General features: G+C 44.4%; 1 protein-coding gene across 4 annotated transcripts in view; it reads left to right on the plus strand.

Moving 5' to 3' along the window:
- Positions 1 to 123: 123 nt before the first annotated feature.
- Positions 124 to 26,877, plus strand: part of LOC135901674 (rho GTPase-activating protein 1-like) — a 148,747-nt gene continuing 121,993 nt past the window's right edge. The window contains exons 1-3 of one of the 4 annotated variants that reach the window (XM_065431515.1): positions 126 to 457; positions 5,593 to 5,662; positions 13,271 to 13,369. In XM_065431515.1, coding sequence (XP_065287587.1) covers positions 13,294 to 13,369 — 76 coding nt within the window. In that variant the 5' untranslated portion in view covers positions 126 to 457; positions 5,593 to 5,662; positions 13,271 to 13,293. Of the gene's footprint in view, positions 458 to 5,592; positions 5,663 to 13,270; positions 13,370 to 26,877 lie in introns of all 4 variants that reach the window. The other 3 variants (XM_065431514.1, XM_065431513.1, XM_065431516.1) reach the window with 3 other exon arrangements.

A 26,877-nucleotide genomic window follows, 5' to 3' on the forward strand; every position in this document is an offset into this window, starting at 1 on the left:
GAAGGCACCTGTTAGGATTACAAGCAGCGCTAGGTTGTAATTGCATATGCCTTGTTCTTTAGCAGTGTGCGAAATGTGAACTAAGCTGTAGCGAAGTCAATGGGGCTAGATGTCACGCGGTAGGGAGAATTCGTGTGAACTTGGTGTGTGGATTGGGCTAGGTTGTCGTCTCTGCAGTCTTCGGTTGCTTTTCCGACTCCGTTCGCTGTTCGTCCGCTGCGAACGTCAGCCGTGTACTCGCCAGCGGTGGTGTGTGTGTGTGTGTGTGTGTGTTTGCTGTTTTTGGCGTGCCCGCTGACTCTACAAGTTTCTCGAGTAGATACTGCGGTTTCCGGCCGACACCGGCAGCTATGAAAGCCAGGCGTCGGGTGTTGGGATGTTGCGCCGTTTAAAACGGCGACGAGCATGGAAGACTCTCCGGCTCGCCTCAACGGGCGAAACCGTCGGCGGCTGTCAGGTGGGTTTCGCGCTTTTGCATATAGCCCCACCAATTCGGCGCTAGGACTAAGCCGATTGAAACGTCCGCTTAACCTCGGATCAAACGCTTGGTTGGGAGCCTGATCCGGTGCGCCGGAATCCACCTCGCGAATTCCGCAGCAGCTTTCAACGTTCCGTTCCTACGGGAGCGTGAAACGGTCGTATCAGGCGGATCAACCCGCCTACTTCCAAATGGCGTTCAAGCTACTGTGCGCGACTCTCGCAAACGACTTTCCGCTCGAATAAATTGTGTTGCGGGCTACGCTTGCCGAAACCACTGTACCGAAACCACAGCGATCTCCGAGAGTTTGCGGGTTGCGGATCGTACTTGCATCCCGTTGATTGCTTGCGCGATGTCTGCGCATATGTATGTCATCCTGGATACGGGAATCCCCCGCAGATGACTACGAAGCCGCGATGACCCAAGCAGCAGTTGTCTGAAACAATTTCACCGTTATCTTCAAGTAGGTCACTGCAGCCCGATTCGGCGCGAGATAATTGGGGTGCCCGCTGACCCCGTCGCGTCGTTTGGACCTGGAAAGAAACAACGAGACGGTGCTCTCCGCTTGCCCGCTATGTTCAAACAAGCTCACGCGCGACCGCCTCCGTCATCGCGTAGGCGACGCACATTCCTCAAGGATGAAATCGTCGGAAAAAGCGTTCGTCATTGCGTGATTTGGGCGAGAATGGATGTGCATTCGGGCCTTCACGGAATACTTGGACGCGGCTTCGTGTCATTTTTATTTTATTTCATTACGGCGAGCCCCCTTCGTAAGACGCGCGGGAAAAACGGACGTCGAGAAGGCAAGGGTTGCTAGCAGGCGAAACAGACGCGATGGTTCTTCGAGCTGGCGTGGAGCTAAGCTGGTAAACGAAACTGTGGGAGGCTCGTTGATCGCCGTAGCGTGCTTGGCAGTATGCTTGCAGAGAGGCTTGCGCTGTCTGTTGCAGACGCCTTTTCTTTATAAGGTCCCAAGCACGTAAACCAAGCGCATACTTACTGCTGCGGGGTTGCACATTTAGGCAGTGCTTTGGTGCGCGGCTAATTAATAGTCAATAATTACTAGACTTTAGAAGTGAGAGCAAGGCGGGAGAACATGCATGATGCCTTTCATTTGATTTCATCAAACAGAAACAGCGCGGTTATGTACGTACACGTGCTTCGTTGATCGCGCTGTAATGGCAGGTTGCTGTTTCATTCCTTTTTTTGCGTGCATATATTAGTATTAGTTTATTAATTGAATTATTCGGAGGAGTACAGTTATAGTGGCCGTCGCGTCATGACCAGACGCACGGGAGTCCTTTGGTGTCAGCGATCGCGGCAGCGGTGCGGGCGGCACGAGCCCCGCGCTGTCGAGTGACCGAGGCTCGCGAACTTCAAGTCTCTGCGTACCCGCGCCTTGCCAGCTCTGTCTTGCAGCTTTGCAAAACAGGGGGGCTTATTCGGCGGACACACCTCAGCAGCCATCACACAACGGCGTTCCTCGCAATGAACGAATGCCGATAGCGTGCCGCGGAATGTCGAGCTCGACATGGCCAAACGTGCGTGCACATCGACTAGGGAAAAGGACATCAATGAGCTTTATTGGCCAGGCGGGCCAAAAGCCGCGACTGCAGCTTAACCAGAACCAGGCGGCCGTGGCAGGCTTTTTGTGGCGATGCCTAGAAAACCACGCAACATGGTTGCAACTAGTGCATATAGTACATCACACAGCAATGAACAACGCACGCACGCTACATGTATTGCAGTAGCAAAGTTTGTTGCTTTTCAATGACTACGCAAGTATCAATGAATCAGGCTTCTAAAAATGATAACATATGGAATTATACAAGCAGCCGCTATAAGACTGCCTGCTTCATTGCGTTCAGGGAGCTGTCGCGATGACTTTATATAGTGCCACGTTGAAGAAAGTCAAATTAGGCCGCAGAGTGTTTCTTTCTTTCTCGAAAAGTTTGCCCAATGGCATAAACTGTTAAATATATAGATGTAGGCCGGTTTCGGCGAGGTGCATAAATAGTGCTCGATGGTTGGTCCCACAGTCTCGCAGGACGAAGGCCCACTGGTAGCGCCGCCGGATCTGGTTTAGGCCAGTTGCGTTTGGCGTTTGGTTAGCTGCGAACGGCGTTTGGTTAGGCGTTTGGTTGTAGCTGCGAACGCTCGAGCTGAGAAATATGGGAAGGTATCCACAATTGACCCACTTAGGCGTAGCGAAGATGGGGTAAGTGGCGCCCCCACACCAAGTCTCCGCAACAGCACCTCCTCCACAAAGTAAATGGTGCGGCGGAGAATCTCCTTGCTGTGGAGGGCATCACTCTGGGGATTACTTGGAAAAAAGTGCCCCCAAAGTTGATGGCAGTTCACAGTGGGCAGCGTCAGCTTGTACGTGGGCAGAAATAGTGTCTTGGGGAATCCACTGTATCGTCTCTGCAGTCATTTGGTGTACTTCATCGTTATACCTTCCAAATCTTCTTTCAATATGCCTGTGCGTATTAATATAATCGATATCGGCGACGCTGAACTAGCTGTCACCAAGTTTGTTGCGTCTCGTTGGGCCAAAAGTTTGGCACTGACAGATGGGACCGGAGTTGTCGGATGGCACGCTTAAGTGGCATTTATGGTTGGATGCCCAGGTGGATGTAACCAGTGGCGTAGCCAGAAACTTCGTTCGGGGGGGGGGGGGCTCACATTGTAGCTCGGCTTCCTCCTTATAGAATTTGTTGAGGGATCAAATACGTGAATAATACCTGCATTGAAATTGCCAAAGATGCTGCAAACGAATTTTTGAACGCTACGCATTGTCAAAACAAGTAAAATATGTATTTTCTCATAAAAGAATATACAGTCCAGCCCACTTATAAAAGCCGCAGATATAACGAACGCTCACTTAGTACGAACGAGGGCGGTGCTACCATCAAAATATATATTGGGGCAATGGCACAGTGTCTCACATAGAACGAACTGTTGTGGCCTCAACACTCGGTTAGAGCGAACGCGAAGCTGTCGGACACCTGTAGTTGACCGAGCCGGCGGTGTTTGGTGCGGTTTTGCTGGACTGCGGACCCGCGGCAGGCGAATTTCGCGGACTTTGTGTTCCCCTGACACGACGCGAACACAGAGCGCACAAAGCGTCCCCCGGCGCTCCTTTGTGAGTAAAATAAAGTAAAAAAAGAGGATGCTGCTCTACCGCCGGTTGCTGTGAACACTTCAACCGCGATCGGTTACATCGCGTCGCTTAAGGAACTCGTGTGCAGCAGAGGCCTTGGCGATGAATATATTACCGCGCTGGAAAAATTAGAAACGGCAGTGATGCGTTCAGCTTTGAAGAAGCAGACATGCATCACGGACTTTTTTCAAAAATAAAGTGAACTTTCGTCTCGCTTGCTCTTTTTTCCCGTATTATAGGTGGTCCACCTAGTACGAACTTTGGATAGAACGAACAAATGCCACGTGACGATCAAGTTCATTATATGTGGGCTGGACTGTACTCCTATATCTCAAAAATTGTGCCCGAAATAACTGATAAAGATGTTTCCATGTTTTGTGTCTATTTAATAAAGGAAATATCACACAAGATCATACAAGGGTTACTCTTACGTTGCAGTCATTGTTGGACTTGGTTATTATCTCTAGTAAAGTGTATGAATGTGTTACGTAAGTAGAATGTGGTATATCTGATCACAAACTGATCTCTGTGAACGTAATCTATAGCAGCTGTGTCGGAACGAAATCATATATGTATACTTATGTTAAAGATTATTGCCATGCAGATGAGACATCTTTGTTAATTGTTTAAAAATGTCACTTGATGATTTTCAAAGTGCATCAGAAACGGAATCTGTTGAAGAGCTGTGGAGGTATTTTAAGGAAACAGTACAGCACTGTACAGATCATTTTATACCAACACGGGCAAAAAGAACAAAACGACGAAATCCGTGGATAAATGGAAATATCATTCATATGAAACGCAACGTAAAAAGACTGTGCAAAGGGAAAGCTACGATAGCGGAAGTCTCAGCTGCTAAAAGGAATCTAAAAACAGAACTGAGGCAGCGTAAGCAATTTTTTTGACAACATGCTTGCTAACTTTCTAAAAGAGTCCCCAAGAAAATTTTGGCATTTTTCAAAGGTAATGGTGAAAGTATTGAACATATATCACAAGGAACGGAAATTATTGAAGCGAGTGAAATTTGTGACAAGTTCAATCGTTATTACCTGTCAGTGTTCGTCAAAAGTCAAGATGACGCTGAAGAATATCAGTTGCCTTCTTCGTTTACATGCTTAATGGAAGAGCTCTGCATTAGCCAAGAAGGAATGCTTAACCAGTTATTGTTGTTAGACACAAAAAAAATCTGCCGGGCCTGATGGCATAGCAACTGTATTTTTATGATGATAGGCAGAGTGGTTATCTTATTCATCATCATCATCATCAGCCTGGTTACACCCACTGCAGGGCAAAGGGCTCTCCCATACTTCTCCAACAACCCCGGTCATGTACTAATTGTGGCCATGCCGTCCCTGCAAACTTCTTTATCTCATCCGCCCACCTAACTTTCTGCCGCCCCCTGCTACGCTTCCCTTCGCTTGGGATCCAGTCCGTAACCCTTAATGACCATCGGTTATCCTCCCTCCTCATTACATGTCCTGCCCATGCCCATTTCTTTTTCTTGATTTCAACTAAGATGTCATTCCCTCACCCAATCTGCTCTTTTCTTATCCCTTAACGTTACAGCTATCATTCTTCTTTCCATAGCTTGTTGCGTCGTCCTCAATTTGAGTAGAACCCTTTTCGTAAGCCTCCAGGTTTCTGCCCCGTAGGTGAGTACTGGTAAGACGCAGCTATTATACACTTTCCTCTTGAGGGATAATGGCAACCTGCTGTTCATGATCTGAGAATGCCTGCCAAACGCACCCCAGCCCATTCTTATTCTTCTGATTATTTCTGGCTCATGATCCGGATCTGCCGTCACCACCTGCCCTAAGTAGATGTATTCCCTTACTACTTCCAGTGCCTCGCTGCCTATTGTAAATTGCTGTTCTCTTCCGAGACTGTTAAACATTACTTTAGTTTTCTGCAGATTAATTTTTAAACCCACTCTTCTGCTTTGCCTCTCCAGGTCAGTGAGCATGCATTGCAATTGGTCCCCTGAGCAAGGCAATATCATCAGCGAATCGCAAGTTACTAAGGTATTCTCCATTAACTTTTATCCCCAATTCTTCCCAATCCAGGTCTCTGAATACCTCCTGTAAACACGCGGTGAATAGCATTGGAGAGATCGTATCTCCCTGTCTGACACCTTTCTTTATTGGGATTTTGTTGCTTTCTTTATGGAGGACTATGGTGGCTGTGGAGCCGCTATAGATATCTTTCAGTATTTTTACATACGGCTCGTCTACACCCTGATTCCGTAATGCCCCCATGACTGCTGAGGTTTCGACAGAATCAAACGCTTTCTTGTAATCAATGAAAGCTATATATAAGGGTTGGTTATATTCCGCACATTTCTCTATCACCTGATTGATAGCACGGTTGATAGCATTGATAGCACCTGATTGATAGTGTCCGGCGACTGCTTTTGTTTCATTTTTTTTTTGCCTTGGGATACATTGTAGAGATTGCAGATGTCTGCCATTCTTTAAGAATTGTAAGACTGTGAGCAAAGATGGCAGCCAAATAACGTGAGAGATAATCGAAGCTGCTGAGATTGCGTGTTTGGGAAGTGTGTGTGAGCACGCTCTCAGTCTCCCTTAGCGCAAAGCAATTTGATTTCCTCATGCCCTAATCTGAAATGACGAGCGCAGCCAAAATGATCACATGACAAAGCTGGCTTGTCATTGGTAGATGGCTATGTTTGTCAAAACATTTTTTTTGTGTGTTTTTGTCGCTACCACCCTCCCCCCCTGAGTATCTTCCTGGATTTATTCCACTGACAAGGGAATAAAACAATAGTTGCAAGTAGCGCTCTGTGGTGTGTGTTCCTCTTCTGTGTGTCTCGTCAAAATGTTGCGCAATCCAACATCATATATGCTATACCAACACGCCCAGTCGTCAACCTTGGCAAGTGCTTTGTTTGATTTTTCCGAGCTTCACGTTTGATGTGTTGGCTAAACGTTGAGCGTCTAGCAGAGCCGGCAAGACGCAGCAGGCGGTGGCTGTCATCAGTGCCTTCAGATGCCATGTCGTTTACTGCACAGCCTGTTTAACAAAAATATTGAACAAACACATTGCTTCTCACAGGAACAGAGGATGCGTCTTCAGGACTTGGAGAACTGTGCAGAGCCGTTCCGTTTTAACTTGCGGGTCAACAGCGCGAGGACAGGACAAGGAAGGAAATAAACACCAGCGCAGACTATTAACATGCAATTTATTTGAAAATAAACAGAGCTTTATTTGAAATTCCAACCCTACTTGTACGGTAGACTCTTTAAGGCTGTCAGTGATCACCACGCCCTGTGCTGGCTTGCCAACCACAAGGATCCTTCAGGCAGACTAGCCTGTTGGAGCCTGCGCTTACAAGAGTATGACATAACAGTTGTCAGCCGATCTGGGAGAAAGCACAGTGACGCTGACTGTTTGTCACGTGCACCACTCCCTACGACGCCATTGGACCCTGACCATGACTTGCCATTTGTCGGTGTTATCGACGCCATAAAGATGGCTGAGCACCAGTGCGCTGACCCTGAGCTGCTGCCGCTGATCGAGCACCTTCAAGGAGTTGAAGGTGTTTTACCCTGCTCGCTCATGCGCGGCTTATCATGGGCTACTTGCACAACAACGTCCTTTACAGAAAAAACTGCGGAAGCGGTCCCAATACGTACCTCCTTGTCGTGCCGTCAACGCTGTGCCAAGACATTTTGCAAGCCTGTCGTGATGAGCCATACGCGGGACACCTGGGATTCGCTAAGACATTAGCAAGGATACGACAGAAGTATTACTGGCCCCGGCTTTATTTTTCTGTGCAACGGTACGTGAAGACCTGCCGCGATTGTCAGCACTGCAAGAAATCGCCAGTTAAACCGGCTGGCTTTCTCCACCCTGTGGACCCTCCTCAAGCACCGTTCCAACAAATAGGAATGGATCTACTTGGGCCATTCCCAGTGACCTCATTGTGCAACGAATGGATAGTCGTCGCCACCGACTACTTAACCCGGTACGCCGAAACCGAAGCTATTCCGCAAGCAAGCTCGTATGAATTGGCCGAGTTTTTTTTATGCCACATCGTCCTGCAACATGGTGCACCGTCTGTTGTCATCACCGACCGCGGTACAGCATTTACAGCCGAACTTATGCAGGACGTTCTCCAGCTGACGCATTGCTTTCACCGCAAGAGCACAGCGTATAACCCTCAAACCAATGGATTAACGGAACGTCTGAACAGAACGCTGGCTGACATGCTCACCATGTATGTCGACATAGAGCACAAGACGTGGGACAAGATTTGACCCTATGTGACCTGTGCGTATAACACTGCTGTACAGGAGACTACACAGTTCACGCCGTTCGAACTTGTGTACAGGCGCCACGTCACGTCCACACTTTACGCCATGCTACCTCTGGCTGATAATAGCCTGACCAGTGAACACGTAGAAGGGTTCGTACAAAGAGCCGAAGAAGCACACCAGCTTGCTCGGCATCGTATCTGGAGCCAACAGCATACCAACACCCTTCGATACAGTCAGGGTCGACGCGACGTCCATTATAATACTGGCGCCTTCGTGTGGGTCTGGACGCCCATCCAATGCTGTGGACTCTCGGAAAAGTTTCTCCGCCGGTATTTTGGTCCCTACAAGGTTACACGCCACCTCAGTGACATGACCTACGAAGTCGTTGCCTGCAGTTCTGACCCCGGTTCGCCCCGTCATTGTCCATGCGCTGAAGTTCATGTAGTGCACATGAAACCATACTATGCGTGTACGTGAATTCCGAGATGTACCTGAGGAGCTCCATTTCTTGTCGTCACTGGAAGAACTTTTTCATCCGACCGAGATGGACACAGTGTGCTGCGACTGACTTGCCCCCTCGACAGACGTGCATCGTTGGCCCAGCATGCGCAGAACTCCTGCTGCTTGTCACGGCCTTCGACACTGAGTCGACCGCTGCCCACGGTGCTTTCATTGCCAAACAGTGCGCGGTGCGTGCGTGCACTTGATTGTACATGCCGTGTCAATAAAAATACACCATTTTTAAAATTTTTATTTGTTTACATATACTGCCATCTTACATAGCAAGATATTGCAGGAGTGAGTGTATACATATGTCAATCAACTGAAGAATACATTTTAGTGGCAAAAAAAAACAAACAGTAGAAAAAACAATATCAGGAATAGCTAGTTGATTAATGAACATGATTAGGTAATAGGTTGGCAAATACATCACTTGGTAACTTGTGCAAGGATCCCTCAAGGCCATTCCAAATCGCAATTGTATGCGGAAAAAAGGAAAACCTAAAACAATCAATCGTTGCATTCAAAGGAACAATGTTAAGATGATGACTTCTTCTGGTGGGCCGAGAAGAAGGGTTAGTGAAAACAATAGGTGCATTGACATAAGTTTTCCCATGAGCAATTATATGTAGCAGAACAACACGGTCACAAGTATGTCTATGGGCCAGAGGCTTTAGTAGTAGCTTACTTGCATGTGATGTCGGTGGGAAATGGTGGTCATAACGATTATATATAAACCTTATGGCCTTTTTCTGAATAGACTCAAGCATGTCTATGTCTTTGGAATGATGTGGCGACCACACTACTGACGCGTATTCAAGTAGAGGCCTTATTAATGATCTGTATGCCGTTAATTTACATTCTTTAGTTGCATCTCGTAAGTTTCTTTTAAGAAAACCCAGTTTTCTCAACACCTTGTTGGTTATACAGTTAATGTGAGCATGCCATTTCAGATCAGGCGAGAAAGTAACACCAAGGTATTTGAACGTGTGGAAGCTTACAAGCTTGTGCGCTTCATTAAAATATGTAAATTGTAATGGTTGTTTCTTATTCGAAAAAGTCATTGATACGGTTTTCTTAAAATTAAGTGACATTTGCCATGTTCTGCTCCATTCGCAAAAACGGGCGAAGGCTTCGTTCAGCTCCAACTGATCATGATTACTACTTATAGTAGAATAAAGGACGCAGTCATCAGCATATAGTCTCATTTTGACAGAAGTGCCCGCGGTTACTTCAACGAGATCATTTACATGGACTACAAACAGCAAAGGACCCAGGACCTTACATCCCTGTAGTACACCGTATGTAACATTGACACGAGATGAGTGAACACGGTTAAACGCAACAAACTGGGTTCTTGTACTTAGGTAGTCCTGTATCCAACCTAGTAATTTATAATCATGAATTATTGCCTTGAGTTTAATTGCCTTGAGAAGCCTGTTATGACACACTGTCTCAAAAGCTTTACTGTAATCAATAAAAATGGCATCAAGTTGTCCTCTAAGGTTAAGTGTGGATGCAATATCATGGGAGAATTCTAGATGATGTGTTACTGTGGAGAATCCGGAACATAAGCCATGTTGAGCATGCGAAAGAACATTATGTTCAGATAAGTACTCATTGATATATTTATGGATAATGTGTTCCAATAGTTTGCAAGATGTTGATATTAAAGAAATAGGTCTGTAGTTAGATATTTCCTGCTTATTACCGTCTTTGTGAATGGGAACGACCTTAGCACATTTCCAGAGTATTGGAACAGTGGATGATTCTACAGATTTCGTAAAAATTAGGGATAAGTACCGAGAGCTCCATTCAGAATATCGCCGTAAGAACATATCTGGTATATTATCTGGCCCAGTACTTTTCATAGTATCTATCTTGAGTATAAGATTATGGACACCAGCTAAAGTGATTACCGTACTAGGAAAAGGTGATGACGAAAGAGTAGTGCAAAACGTGGGGGTGCGTCCATCATCACAGGTGAACACTGATTTAAAGTAATTATTAAAGGCTTCAGTAATGCTAAAATTATCTGAGCATGGTTGATTAGCAATTATGAATGAAGGAGAGCTCTGACTTGGTGGACTGATAGTTCGCCAAAACTTTGATGGTTTGTTTTTAATGAAGTATGACAAGGTGCTATTAAAATAAAAGCTTTTCGCATTTGACATAGCAGATTTTAAGTTGTTTTTAAGTGTGGTCAATACTGAAGCTTTCATTGGATTGTTTGCATAGGGTTGTTAGCGCAGAAGCCTGATGCTACGAATCAGGTGTATAATTTCACGTGTGTACCAAGGGTGCTTGGGATTGCGCTTTATACACTTGGTTGGAATGTAATCAGTTATACATTGATTGACAATTGAGCAAAAACGGTTCACTAACACGTTAACAGAGGAATGGTTCCCGCAACTCGAAAACTTATCAAAGGAGCATGTGAGTAACTCAGTTATGGAGTTATCAGCACCTTCAAAGTTCAATACTGTCTGTTGTGAAGGAAGCTTAGGCATAGTTGCTAAATTCAAATAAACAATGACCCCCTTATGGTCCGACAGGCCTTCAACGATATTAAAATCGTAACCATTTTGTCTAAGTTGCTCATTTATGAAAACAAGATCTAAAATTGAGCTTTCTCGGGTTGCGGAATTCACAATTTGCGTCAGATCGAAAGAAATGAACATGTTAATCAAGTAATCACAAATGACTTTGTGACAACCACTAGCAGATAGCGTTGGCCAATCTATGCCAGGGGTGTTGAAATCACCAGCAAGTAACATTTTACAACAGGTAAGTTTATGTTTGGTTATATAATCGGTAAGATCGGAAAAGACACTGAGATCCGTGTCAGGGGGTCGATAAACAGCCCCTACAGCCAAAGTGAATCCACAAAGCCTTATTTTGCACCATACTGATTCGCAGTTATAAACGTCAGGCAATACTGTAAACTCAATGTCTTAGTTTACAAAGAGTGCCACACCACCACCGCGCCGGCCACTTCTATCTTTTCTGAGGATGCTGTAACCTGGTGGTAAAATTTCAGAATCTAAGATGTGTTCACCAAGCCACGTTTCAGTCACGCAAATCACAGAAGGATGATAAAATGCAACGAAGTGATGAAAGTCTTGAATTTTGTTAAGAAGACTGCGGGCATTAACGTTTACCAGGGAGAAATTAGCATCGGAATGCAGTCAAGTTTTATGTACTGCAGAGGTTTGGTTATTGGTTTTAATCATTGAATCACCTGATTCGTTCAGCACATAGCGTACACTGTCTATCAGCAAGGAATCATATTGCAGACGAACCGTCGATGCATTTTTTCTTTGAGTCACAAAAAGTCTCCAAAGAGCTTTGCGTATCTTTCGAACCCGTTCAGAGAAGTCCTCATTTGTATATATATCTGTACCTTTAAGCTTTCGGGCATTCTTTAATATTATAATCTTTGACCTGTAGTCCAAAAATTTGAATATAGCAGGACGTGGTTTATCACCTCTACGCACCCCAAGTCTGTGCCAACGTTCAATGTATGCACATTGAACACCAAGTTTATCAGATATTAAGTTTGTGAATGCATCAAGTAGTTGCCCGGAGGGCTCAGAATGGGGTTCAGGTAATCCATAGACAACAAGGTTATTTCTGCGGGACCTGTTTTCAAGATCGTCAGACCGACTTTCCAGCTTCAATACCACGTTTGTAAGATGAGCGACAGTTTTTTCAAGTTTCTGAACTCACGGAATCACTTCCGTGACTGACAGTACTGACGTCTCAAGCCTATTTAGCCTTTCTTCAATGGAAGCAAACTAGGCTGTCCAAGAAGATATTTTGGAACGAATTTTTTCCTGCCCTGCGAGCAATTGCGATAACGTTTCTTGTAACTTATCGGGACCAGGATTGGTTTTGACGTCACCAGATAACATCAACAACATTCTACGGGCAGAAAAAACAGATAACGCTCTCATCAGTGGGTCAAGCAACAGCACTACACATCGATCATCGCTTCTATAACAAGGAAAATTGTACTTCGGGCATACCTGAAAGACAATGCAGACAAGTTTGAACCATGTGCTCATCGTGCCGCTGCAAGACCCACTCAAGAGCATAGCGTCTGTCCTCGGCTTTATAGCGCTGTATAAACGACGAGGTGACGCTGTGGTAGTACTCCATGTGCAGAAGGGCTCGCCAAAGGTCAAGCCACGCAGGTCCGGTGCTTCAATCCAACAATGATGCAATGGTCGTATTACATCATCCGATATGGCGGCCCCGAGTAACGTTTCGAAGGATGGGCCAAAGGGATCATGCGCAGAGGTAGCACATTCCTGAAGACATCTGGATTTGGTGCAAGCGACAATCTGAAAGACAGTGCAGACAAGTTTGAACCATGTGCTCATCATGCCGCTGCAAGACCCACTCAGTAATGTAGGTTTGAGCTTTGTTGTTGTTTTGTACCTTTAATATTTAAGTCTGAAAAGATTTAAGATAGCTGTTACCATTTCCTTTTCTCATATATTAAATTACATTTGTTCGTGGGCTGCCATTCTAAAAATTCTGAGAAATCATTTTGTCAAGAATGTAAGGCCCGGTACGAGCAACTTTAGTGATAGACTGGTGTGGCAGTGATGCCATGCAGCAATTTCTCTAGACATTGAAATAATTTCGTGCATAGTATATGTCATTCTGTTAACTTGAACCATAGTTGTTGGTACATCATATACCGTTCGACTTGTGCATTGCATTCAAAATGCCCCACCCGTGTATCCTCTGCACTAATTCATTTTGCTCCTGCCCTGTGTAAGATGGTACTTATAGTCCTTCCCGTATGCAATCTTGTCGCTGACCAGTGTCGCCGACGTGCAGGTGACTCTACAAACAGCGACAGCATGCCGGACAACCATGATTGCGACTTCGAGCCAGCCCTCGAGTTCGACGACACAGAGCTGGTGCAGACCTCGCTCGGTGAGCTGCGTCGCCTTTGCTCATTGGGTGCTCCAATAAGTAGGTGGACTCAAAACCCGAATAGCGGCGTCACACTTCTCTGTTTGTCCAGCTGCACCATCATATGTCGGAACCCCTAAAGGCCTGCCATGGCGGACAGTGGGAATTTAGGTTCCGCAGTTTGTACGATTATGTGCACTGAAATATTTACACCTCACTGTAAAAATGAAGTTACAACGCTTATGTAAAGCAATACTTTTATAAGCTTCGAGCCCAGCAGATAACTGGTCTTTTTTGCCGTGCTTTCGCTTACGCTAACAAATTTGTTTCAAACGCAAAGTTGAGGCATATCGCGTACATCAAAAAAGACTGACGCAACTTTTGACCGTAATACGTTAGCTGTGCAATCCCATGAAAAAAGGACAAACCAAGGTGAATAATTACGGCAGCGATAGCTGAAGGTGCTGTGTTCATCGAGATACAAATCGTGCATGTGAAACGTATGAAAGTGCACATGACCGGAAACTGTCTTACATTAGCAAACACGTGCCATGCGAGTGTCAAGAAGCAAGCTTCAAATCGCGGTTTCTATCATGGTCTTGGCTGCAAAATTTCAAACAGGGTGAAATGCAAGAACGCTCGTGCACTTAGATTTAAGTGCACATTGAAAAAGTCTGCAGGGGATCGAAGCTGTTTCCAAGTCCCTCATTACACTAATAACCAGATAGTGGTTTTGGCTCCTAAAGCAAAAGAATTTATTCCTTTCAGAAAGTGAAAAAGCAAGGCACAATGTACGATCATTAAACACTGATAAATGAACACCATCATTGCAGCAATCTAGCCTAAAGTATAAGCCCATACGTTCGCCTTGTGAACATTTCCTGCCTGTGGTATAGTGTAATATTTCCCGCCTGTATAAGCGTAGCGCCTGAATATTTTTACTTAACACATCTGTGTGTGAGACAAGGCAGTGGGGGAATACGGCATAGGCACTAGGAATAGCAGGGGAGAGTTATTAGTAGACTTTGCAGAACAGAGTAAGATGCGGATAATGAATACCTTCTTCCGCAAGTGGGATAGTCGAAAGTGGACATGGAGGAGCCCGAATGGTGAGACTAGGAGTGAAATAGACTTTATACTCTGCGTAACCCTGGCATCATACAAGATGTGGACGTGCTCGGCAAGGTGCGCTGCAGTGACCATAGGATGGTAAGAACTCGAATTAGCCTAGACTTAAGGAGGGAGCGGAAGGAACTGTTACATAAGAAGCCGATCAATGAGTTAGCGGTAAGAGGGAAAATAGAGGAATTCCGGATCAAGCTACAGAGCAGGTATTCGGCTTTAACACAGGAAGAGGACCTTAGTGTTGAAGCAATGAACGACAATATTATGGGCATCATTAAGGAGTCTGCAATAGAAGTCGGTGGCAACTCCATTAGACAGGATACCAGTACGCTATTGCAGGAGACGAAAGATCTGATCAAGAAACGCCAATGTATGAAAGCCTCTAACCCTACAGCTAGAATGGAAGTGGCAGAACTTTCCAAGTTAATCAACAAGCGTAAGACAGCTGACATTAGGAAGTATAATATGGATAGAATTGAACATGCTCTCATGAACGGAGGAAGCCTAAAAGCAGTGAAGAAGAAACTAGGAATAGGCAAGAATCAGATGTATGCGTTAAGAGACAAAGCCGGCAATATCATTACTGATATGGATGAGATCGTTCAAGTGGCTGAGGAGTTCTATAGAGTTTTATACAGTACCAGTGGCACCCATGATGATAATGGAAAAGAGAATAGTCCAGAGGAATTTGAAATCCCACAAGTAACGCCGGAAGAAGTAAAGAAAGCCTTGGGCGCTATGCAAAGGGGGAAGACAGCTGGGGAGGATCGGGTAACAGCAGACTTGTTGAAGGATGGTGGGCAGATTGTTCTAGAAAAATTGGCCACTCTGTATACGCTATGCCTCATGACTTCGAGCATAAGAAAGGGGACGCCGACTAAAAAATTATAGACCGATCAGCTTACTGTCCGTTGCCTACAAAGTATTTACTAAGGTAATTGCATTGCAATTACCTTAGTAATGCCTATTAATGTCTGACCTTATACCTTGTGATATACTTCCTAATTTTTCGCGTACAACGAGTGATTACGAAGTGCTATGTGTTCATTCAGAGAAAGACCTTTTTGCTGTATGCTACCGCCCTCCTGATGGTGTTCTTGCCCATTTTCTTGAAGTTTTTGATGATCTGTTATCTTTTGCTAATGAAAACCGCCTAAACATAATTATTGGAGGAGATTTTAATGTAAACATTGGCGCGGATACAGTACGCCGGTCCGATTTTGAAAGGGTATTCATTTCAAATGGTTGTTTAAATACAATTCACTCCAGCACTAGAGTAACAGAAAATACGGAAACTGCGCTTGATTTGTTTATAACGAATTACTCTCCTCAGTGTATCGTAAGTGCTGTTTTGAGTAGTGCTATAAGTGACCATATGCCTATTTGCATGTTTGTCAAAACTAGAATAGCTAGCACCTCGCACGGAGACACAAGCGGAACCTTCCAGAAAGTAACCGAGGATACCCTAACATCTTTTCAAACAGAGCTGAAGCAGATTAACTGGGATCACGTTTTACAGGAACATGATGCTGAATCAGCGTACAATATTTTTCTTAGCAGGTTTGTTACCGTGTATAAAAAGCATTTTGTTTTCAAAGTTAACAGGAGAAAATAATGCCTGTGAAAGCCGTGGTTAACGAATGCTCTTTGTAAAAGAATGAAGAAGCGTGACAAACTATATGCTAAATTCATCAAAACCCGAGAGCCTCTGGATCTAAAAACATTTAAAATGTTTCGTAACAAATTAAGCAAAGAGCTACGGAAAGCACGTGATGCTTATTTTCTGCAGATGTTTTCGTCTTGTATGAATGACTCAAAGAAACTATGGAATAGACTAAATGCTCTTATGAACAGAAATCAGAGGAGTGATCCAATTGAACAAATCAGTTTAAATGGTAGCTTGTTGGTAAAGAAGGATTTGGCAAACGCTCTCAATGATTATTTTGTACACAGAGACGTTGACCTCAATCATCCCATGCCGCACTATGTGCACATTACTCCGAACGCAAACACAATATTTTTTCAGCCACTCATGCCTTCGGATGTATGTTCTGTGTACCTAAGACTCAAGACATCTCGCAGCTGGGATGCCGCTGGTCTTCAGATTCTACCTATAAAATTTGTTATATATCGCCCCCCTATTGTTTTTAATCTACATAAACGACTTGCCACAAAACATTTCTTCCTGCATGCGAATCTTCGCTGACGATTGCATCATATATCGTCCAATAACCTGTGCCGATGACCACTTAACGCTGCAAAACGACCTTTAACGCATTAACTGGTGTAAAAAATGGCTTATGTCGCTGAATACAGAAAAATGCGAAATAATCTCCTTCACACGCAAGCAAAACATTTCCAACTACTACTACACCATTAACAACTACCAACTGTCGCAGGCATCATCTTATAAGTACCTTGGTATTCATTTCACACCCAACCTCTCCTGGTCTCACCATATTACCACCATAAGCGCAAAAGCTTCAAAATCTTTAGGATATTTACGTCGAAATTTACATAACTGTCCCACTCACGCTCGTCATCTAGCTTATCAGACCTTCGTTCGCCCACAGCTTGAATACGCCGCATCTATCTGGTCCCCCTACCAAAATTATTTAATTAACATGCTTGAAGCAGTTCAGAATAGGGCTGCCCGTTTCATTTCACGCAATTATGACAACCATAACAGCATAACGCAAATTAAGCTCAATCTTTCACTTGAACCCCTTAGTGCTCGTCGCGACATTGCCCTTTTATGCCTTTTTCACAAATACACATGCAGCAACAGACCATTCCCATTTCACCTTGATGCTCCTTCCATCACATCACGTCGGTTGCATAATCACTTAAGTTTCACGCGATTATATGGGTCAACTCACACCTTCAGTGCATCTGCTCTTCCACACGCCATACGTTTGTGGAATGATCTTCCAGACATCATTGCATCTGAACCAGACCACGATAACTTCCGTCAACTCCTGCACTCTTTCTTTTCGCAATAAAAACTTGCCACTAGTATTTCCAGTTTTATTTTACTTTCGGTGCCATGTTCTGTATACTACCCATGTATTTATTTATTTGTTATTTTGACAGCTTTAAGACCAAAGACATCCGTCATTTTTTTGTACCACTGCATGTGTTTTTTTTTTTTTCTTCAGTATCCCATTTTGTGCCCGACTGCATTCCTTATATTGATAAATATTTGTACTTTGCACGCCATTAGTTCCTGCGTTCTTATCATGCCCTACCACTGTGCGTATTTTAAACCCTGCCAACTGCTCATGCGCCTAGATTCCGCATTTGTCAGTCTATCTTTGGTTGTCGTTTCTTTTCTTGTTACTGTTGTCATTGTAATCGGTATACTTTATAGTTCTTGTATCCAGTTTTTCCATATGTATAATGCCAGCCAATATTTTTTTTTCTCTCTTCGTGTTATCCTTTTTCCCGCTCGACCTTGTACTTGCCGCCATACCACATTATCATCGATTCCTCTCCTTTATGTTAAACTGCAAATTTGAGCCGTACGTTGTACACCGACAAGTTACTTTGTACTTTCGTTATTACCCCCCTTACTCAATGCCCTGTAAAGGGGCCTGTAAGGTATGTGCAATAAATAAATAAATAAATATATGATATAGCCCCTATTTTGACACGTATTTAACATTTGTGCATTTCCACAGGCGTATTTCCAGAAAATATGAAGGTTGCTAAGGTAGTAGTATTATTTAAAAAGGGTAATAAATTAGATACAAAAAATTCTCGCCCGATCTCGATCCTCCCTGTTTTTTCAAAAGGTCTTGAAAAAATTATTCTAATTCAGTTGTCTTCGTTCTGTGAAAAGTACAAGATAATTTCAAATGCTCAATACGGTTTCCGTAAAAACAGGTCGACTGAATTAGCTCTTCTCGATCAAAAGGAATTTATATTGCAGAACTTCGAACATAAGCTATTAACAATAGGCATATTTGTCAACTTTACACAGGCGTTTGATCATATTATTCACAACAGTTTATTCCTCAAACTAGAGAAATATGGGATTAGAGGCATTCCACTTCAATTATTAAAATCTTATCTTAATAACAGACGCCAGTTTGTTTCTGTAGGCCACAATACATCGGTAACTAAAGAAATACTTTGTGGCGTCCCACAGGGTAGCATTTTGGGCCCGTTGCTGTTTAACTTATATGCTAACGATATTACTTCCATCTACGAAAAGGCGAAATTTATAATTTACGCAGATGACACAAGTGTTTTCATCTCATCTGCTTCTCGTACCAATTTAATTAGTATGGCAAATGACTTCTTGTGCAGCCTATCCCATTGGTCCACTGAGAACTGTCTAAAAGTAAATACGGCGAAAACAAAGGCCGTAATTTTTCATACCAAAGGCATGAGTCTTCTTCCTCCAGATCTAACATTATCGTATAGATCCACAAATATAGAACTCACTCTTTCTGCAAAGGTGTTAGGGGTACACTTCACGAGTACCATGCAATGGGACGACCATGTAAGCTTTGTACTCCAAAAACTTAGCCGCATAACAGGTGTTTTAAATCACTAGAGATATACTTTACCCGTCTCTGTAAAATTATTAATTTATAATGCCTTATTCGTGTCTCACATACATTATGGGCATCTTGTATGGGGCACCACAACTGAATGTAACTTGAGTAAATTATTTCGTATGCAGAAGAAAATAATACGTGTCATCGCTAATGTACCGTTTGCCGCCCATACTGAAAACCTGTTCAAGAAATACAACATTGCGACAGTCCATAACATCTATAACTGCAGACTATTACGCGAGTATTACTTTAATACCAAACGTAACAATACTTTACTTGTAGAACTTGCATATCTATCCGTCAATTCATACTGTTATTCAACTCGTACACCTGAAGTCTGGAAGGTTCCGCGCTCTAGAACTAACTACGGTTGTCAAATGTTGTGTAACAACCTTCCAAGATTACTGAATTTATACGAGAGAGCAGGCTTCAATTTACAGGATTTATCACTGTCAGAATTTAAAGCTCTATTGCTTTCACTTTAGAGCACGTTTGTTAATGATTAATAATGTGTGTTATGTTCCTCTTCTTTTGTCTGTTACCGAGTGTATATCATTTATTTATTTCAGTGCCGCAGTGTGTTTTGCATTGCAGTGTGTTGCATTAAATGTAATTTATATGGCATTTCATGTGTTACCCCATGCAGCCATATTGTACCTAAGGGGGTGAGGTTACCTCAAGCCGCGTCTGTGCGGCTTTTTTCCCTCATCCACCTCCATTTACCACTCCTCTGTACATGTGTGTGTGTAAATGGAAATCAATAAATCAAATCAAATAGAATCAGGAATACCTTAGACTTCTGTCAACCAAAGGACCAGGCAGGATTCCATAAAGGCTACTCAACAATAGACCACATTCACACTATCAAACAGGTGATAGAGAAATGTGCGGAATATAACCAACCCTTGTATATAGCTTTCATTGATTACGAGAAAGCGTTTGATTCATTCGAAACCTCAGCAGTCATAGAGGCATTACGGAATCAGGGTGGAGATGAGCCGTATGTAAAAATACTGAAAGATATCTATAGCGACTCCACAGCCACTGTAGTCCTCCATAAAGAAAGCAACAAAATCCCAATAAAGAAAGGCATCAGGCAGGGAGACACGATCTCTCGAATGCTATTCACGGCGTGTTTACAGGAGGTATTCAGAAACCTGGACTGGGAAGAATTGGGAATAAGAGTTAATGGAGAATACCTTAGTAACTTGCGATTTGCTGATGATATTGCCTTGCTTAGTAACTCAGGGGACCAATTGCAATGCATGCTCAGTGACCTGGAGAGGCAAAGCAGAAGGGTGGGTTTAAAAATAATCTGCAGAAAACAAATGTTTAACAGTCTCGGAAGAGAACAGCAGTTTACGATAGGTAGCGAGGCACTGGAAGTGGTAAGGGAATACATCTACTTAGGACAGGTAGTGACTGCGGATCCAGATCATGAGACTGAAATAATCAGAAGAATAAGAATGGGCTGGGGTACGTTTGGCACGCATTCTCAGATCATGAACAGCAGGTTGCCATTATACCTCAAGAGAAAAGTATATAACAGCTGTGTCTTACCAGTACTCACGTACGGGGCAGAAACCTGGAGGCTTACGAAAAGGGTTCTGCTGAAATTGTGGACGACGCAACGAGCTATGGAAAGAAGAATGATAGGTGTAACGTTAAGGGATAAGAAAAGAGCAGATTGGGTGAGGGAACGAACGCAAGTTAATGACATCTTAGTTGAAATCAAGAAAAAGAAATGGGCATGGGCAGGACATGTAATGAGGAGGGAAGATAATCGATGGTCATTAAGGGTTACGGACTGGATTCCAAGAGAAGGGAAGCGTAGCAGGGGGCAGCAGAAAGTTAGGTGGGTGGATGAGATTAAGAAGTTTGCAGGGACGACGTGGCCACAATTAGTACATAATCGGAGTAGTTGGAGAAGTATGGGAGAGGCCTTTGCCCTGCAGTGGGAGTAACCAGGCTGATGATGATGACATCTGTGTTATGTTCTGGTGCCAGCTACGGAGGGCCTCTGGGGCCTGAGCCCCTCCGGAGTTTTGCGGCGGGGACTGAACCTCCCCCGTTGATACTGAAGCCTACGCCCCCCTCCCCCCCCCCCCCCAACCTAACGTGTCATTGCCAGAGTCTTCTAACCCACAGCATTTGAGGTTTCTGTTGACTTGCCTCGGCCTTTTCACTTAAAATTTTGTTGTGGCTAATAGCTTACTGCATCATTGTTGACGCGGACATGCACGGATATTAATTCATACTTTGCTTTTTTCTGCAAATCCTAACAAGCGCATTATGCCGCGTTCAGACTATGTGCGCTGTGTACGGATCGTTCGCACGGATCGTAAGCGTAAACACAATAAGCGCAACTAGTTTGTTCACACTAGTACTGTTGCATTGAGCGGAAAGTACGCAGCAATTGCAACCAGCCTGGGCATAAATGTTGGAGTACCCGCTACTTTTACGACAGGCACAGATACGACTGTTACGATGCCGCCAATGCACCAAGCAGTTTCGGTTTGCATCTTTCGGTCACGGAGTTTCCGAGCCTCCCCAGATTCCGCGTTTTCATCCGGTGCCCGCCATCCCAGCAATCCGACGTAGCACCGTTGTTCTTTGCGTGTCAATCGGTTTGACGGTCTTATTGTGCTGTGTGTGCTTGTGGCTGGTGATGATGCTAGCTTCGGAAGCCTCTGCGTGATCGCCATCCCGGCCATCCGGCGTTGCAACGCTGTTTCTTGCTGCTGCTCCCGACGCCATCCGCGTTTTCCTTGGTTCGCGCCGAACGCGCACGGTGTCCCTGAGTGCAGTGGGGTTTTCCGGCCTCATTGTGTTGTGCACACTGCCTGTGCCTAGTGATGATGCTAAGTGTGGAAGCTTCTTCGCTGTGCAACGATGAATAACAAATTGAAGAAGTGCGACAGAGGCCGATAGTCTATGACCAGCGCCTGAAACCTTTGGGCTTGAGGAGCCTCGACCTGCGCTAACAGCCGCTTGCTGATCGGTGCCATGTTGAAAAATGCGAAATGCGGCTGTCCCAGAACGGTGATTGGCCAGTCGTAAAAAACGTATCTTATCGAAAGGCTCAATGTGAACATAGGCGGTTGCTAGCTGCGTAGACAGTCGTTCAAGCAGTTGCGCAAATTGCAATAAATACGCCACTTATATCGGATGCGACTGTAGTCTGAACGCGGCATTAGAAGTACCAGCGATGGATGCCTCATCCATATTTTCTCACTTAAACATTGTTTTGAATTTTCATTGTAAACACCATGCATATACACAATATATTTAAATATATATGCAGGACAAAGCTTATATATTTAAAGAGAAGGGGGTATACCCAATTAACAGTTATTTCTAAAGGCATGGATAGCTTATGCCTAGAAAATGAATAGGTTGGTGTATTTTCACCTCGCTTAAAGATGCTTTTTGTGCTGTTTTGACCCTGAAAAATTACCTGTAAACTTCAGTGACCCCTTCAGTAGAGTCTTTCTTCAGCAGCGTGTGAAATGCACGTGAATTATATGCATCTCAGTATCGCTTCAATTTCCAGTGAGCAAAGCTAATGACTAATTAAATGCACTTCTAATAATTTGCAACATTCATCAGAGATCGAAACATTGTCACTTGCATGCAGAGGTCATAAATATGGGCTGAGTGTCCCAATTAACTATCATGTACCAAGATAAAAAAAAAAAGAAAAGCAATGCGTTACTCAAAGAAGACCTAGTGAATATTGTTTCCAGTACAGTGGAGTAGCTGCCAGTAATTGTTTTGTCACTGATATTTAATTAGCTAATTGTAATTAATGATCTAAGTTGAGACGTACAATCATAATTATCAAAGTGTCAATGAGGCATCTTAGGCGCAGCCAAGTCTAACTGCAGTATTTTCAGCAATGTACTACTTGCGTACTAATTTTTTCTGACTGATAAATAAACCCTGGTAAATATGGCGAACACCACGTGACTCTACTCCCGCCCGCATCATAAAATAGCGCACTCGAACAGGCTAGTTCTGAGTTAGCCAGGACGAAGTGGAGGAAATAAAGAAAGAAATCACCGCCCGAGCACTCTGTACAGATGGTTAATCAACAAAGCTGAAACGTGCGACCCCAGTGTTTATCATTGGGTTAATCCTAAAGGTTCATTAAATGATGGTTTGGTAGGCTGCTGGATCTTCGGTATGCAGTTGCTGCTTGCGGTTGGCTGCATTAGCCTGTTCTTGTGCCTGGGCTGCAGCATCGGCATGGTGTAGACAAGCTGACTCCCAGTTCTGCTCACAGCGTTGCTGATCCAAAGCTGCCTGCTCCTCAAGAGTATGTATGATGCGTGGCCTACCCATTTTGGAGCCAGAGAGGAACTGCTGTGCGTCTGCTCAGCTGCGACAGAGAGCAGCAACGTCGCTATTGGCGCAGCCAATCACGTGCCTCTCTTTTGCTTTTTTTTTCGTGCATGGGGCTGCGCCGAAGGAGTTTACGGCGTTACAGATGAGAGACAGATGGACAGACGAATAGGCTAGCCATATGCAGCTTCACTGTAAAACATTGGGATCGAGTTAGTGCCTTGTTTGGTGTTAGTTGGAAAGAAGCTGTGATAGCTACTGCCTTAGCGTAGATGAAGTGCACCTTTACAATAAAGTACCTTTAGCGATAAATATTGTCAAGCACCTATCATTTTACGTCACAAACCCGGAAGGTTAACTTACTGAACATGTGCGCAGCATCCTTGAAATGACAAACACCAGGCAACACGACTGCACCCCCCTGCCCCTAATGCATGCACTTGCAGGGCCGCCTGTTTTTAATTGCACCCAAGCCCAGTGCATGACCGCTGCACCACCCATGCGCCGCCCGCACGTACCACGTTTCAAGGTTGGATGGGATGGATAGATGGATGTTATGAGCGTCCCCTTTGGAATGAGTTGGCGGGTTGCGCCAGCTATTATACTGCCGAATGTCCGAAGTTAAAAAAGAAAAAAAAAAAAACACTATGAACTCCCACAACCAAATTTTCTGACTCCCTATTGTGAACTTTGCTTTTGTTAGTCTCTGTTTTTTGTCGTTTCCCTATTTTTCTTCCACCAATCTTCCAATCACCTCTTGCTAATCTCTATTGCGGACATGTTTACTTTTCCATTGCTTTCGCTGAACCCAAGGACTTCAAGGAGGCCAGTGGTACCTAAATCGACTGCTGGGCAGACGTCTTCACATTCTAATAAAACATGCTCCATCGTTTCCCTAGCTTACCACAGCCAAGCACATGCTTCTTCCTTCTTATATCTCGCTTTATGGGTGCATGTTCTAAGGCATCCCGATCTTGCTTCGGAAAGTAGTGAGCTTCCCTTGTGAGTTATCATAAATTTTTCCTTTCCTGATTTCGTTTTTTTCCTCTTGAGTAGTTACTGATGGCAGGTTTTTTCTCTATTGTCGCCACCCATGAGATTATTTCAGCCTCTCTGACTTTCTGCTTGACGTTCTTTGTTGCTCTGTGGCTCACGCTACAGGCTACATAATTGCTGGCAAGCTTCCTAGTTCTTTTCCTCCACTGTGAATAAATGTTTTTCCTGTACAGATACCTGAACACTCTCCCAGCCCATTTACTTTTTTCCATATTCCTCAGTCATTCTTCATACTCAATTTTACTGTGAGCTTCTCTCACTTCAAAATTAGTCCAGCCTATATCACCCTGCACAGCTTCATTTGTAGTCTTCCCATGAGTGCCCAGTGCGAGCCGTCTTACTGACCTTTGGTTCCCATAGAGTCCTGCTTGTACCCCTGATTTCAAGGGAACAGCCGCATCTTGAAAAGTAAGTCGTGGAACCATTACACCTTTCTACATACCCCGGAGCAGCTCGTACCTATTGCATCCTTATAGCGCCCTGTGCTTCATAGTGGCTGCATTTCTCTTCCCCTTCATTGTTATTGATTTTCCTGTGTTTGAATATATCTATTGCCTTCGTTTATCCATATACCAAAGTATTTATATTCTCTTACCCGAGGTATTTCTTGGCCCTGTATTGCCACTGTCTGTTCACTGTTTTCATTGAATACCATAACACCTGATTTTCTAACACTAAATTTCAAACCTAAATTGTTGCCTTCCTGTCCACAGATATTAGCCAGACGTTGCAAATCACTTTGCTTGTTAGCTAACAACACAATGTTGTCCCTCACCTGCCTCCATCTTGTCTTTTCCTACTGGTTTGCTTGCCTTTGGCCCAGCTTTTGTTCATCCTGCTGACTGTGCCAGATTGTGGGGACGCGAAGCACCGAATGATAAGACATTGGCGGGGAATCACAGGAACAAAACCTTTATTCTAATGGCAACTGCTTATATGCAGATGATATAATTGACAGCGCCCCCTGTTCACAACGCATTCCCCCTCATAAAAAAAAAAAGAAAAAGAAAGATCAATCCACTTTCGCGCACTCACTTCATAGCACATGACACGAACGACGTTCTTGCAGTCAGGCAAGCTTGTAGTCTTGATATCGCGCTGGCATTCATCTTGCTCGTTCCAGCCTGGTGTGTGGTGGTGCGGTGGTTGTGGCCAACTACGATCGAGAGATGTCCTGCTGAATGGGAACCTCTAGTATAGACTCCGTTACTGTGGGCTGTGCAACATCAGAATGGGTAGTGCTTCCCTGGATGTCTTCTGATGGCACCATTTCAGATTGATTCTCGACGGTAGTAGGGGTATCTTGCTCCGCCATCTTCCCTATGGGAAGATCCAGGTCACAGGAAAACCCTGAGGCTGCACTGCGTTGCGCTGTAACCGTGTCAGCTAGGGCTTGTGCCTGTCCTGTCCCTACTTTACCAATTACTGTTAATTTTGATGCATTCCATTTCGTGCCGTTTGTCAGCAAAAACGAATTCGTACCCACTCGTCTCTCCACTTGGATCGGCGAAGAAAACTTGCGTTTCGTCTTTGGTCCGCATTGTTTTATTTTTTTAAAATCGCCTGGCTCAACGATAGACGCTTTGGCACCTCGTTTTTCAGTGGGGTATTTTTTGTTCGTTGATGCTGCTCCTTAACGCGCTGTTTCAACTTTTCCATGGTGACACGCAGTTCCTTGAAAAATGCCTTTTCCGGGAGGCCAACAACATCCAATCTTGTTCTAGATTTTCCATGCAGTAGGTAAGCCGGTGACGCTCCTGTAGTTGCATGTGGGGTGGCCCTGTAAACACCTAGGTAGTCCAAGATTACCTCCTTCAGTGGTCTTCCTCTCAATGCCGGAACCTGAATATATTCTTTGAAAACGCGGTTGAACCGCTCAATCGGACCATTGTATTGCGGGTAGTACAATGTTGTAACGCAGTGCTAGATTCCCCGATCTCGTAAAAACTGCTCAAAACATGTCAACATGAACTGACGCCCATTGTCACAGTGCTTTTCGGGTACCCTTCTCTCCCAAAAAGCTCCAAGAGCACTTTCGCTACTGCCTGTGCAGGGATTGTGGACAGAAATGCCACCTCGGGCCACTTGCTGTCGTAATCAATAATAATGATTGCAAACCTGCACTGCGGAGGGTCTCGCTCCGTCGGCCCAACGATGCCAATTCCAAGCTTTCCCATGGCTTCTTGGGCCACTGTACTGGCTCCAATGAGGCCATTACGGTTTTTGCAGATTTATCTGATGCTTTGCAGATAGCTCAATTCCTGACGAGAGATTCAACATCACTGTCCATTCCGGGCCACCAGTACTGTTCCCTTGGTCCTTACAATGCCTGGATGCGATTCATGTGCCATCATGACCAGCCTGGAAGTGATTGTCACTGGGGGAACGACCCGTTCAACACGAAACAGTTGCCCGTCTATACTTGCCAGTTCTTCTTGT

This window comes from Dermacentor albipictus, unplaced genomic scaffold (genome assembly GCF_038994185.2).
Source record: "Dermacentor albipictus isolate Rhodes 1998 colony unplaced genomic scaffold, USDA_Dalb.pri_finalv2 scaffold_16, whole genome shotgun sequence".
Lineage (NCBI taxonomy): Eukaryota > Metazoa > Arthropoda > Arachnida > Ixodida > Ixodidae > Dermacentor > Dermacentor albipictus.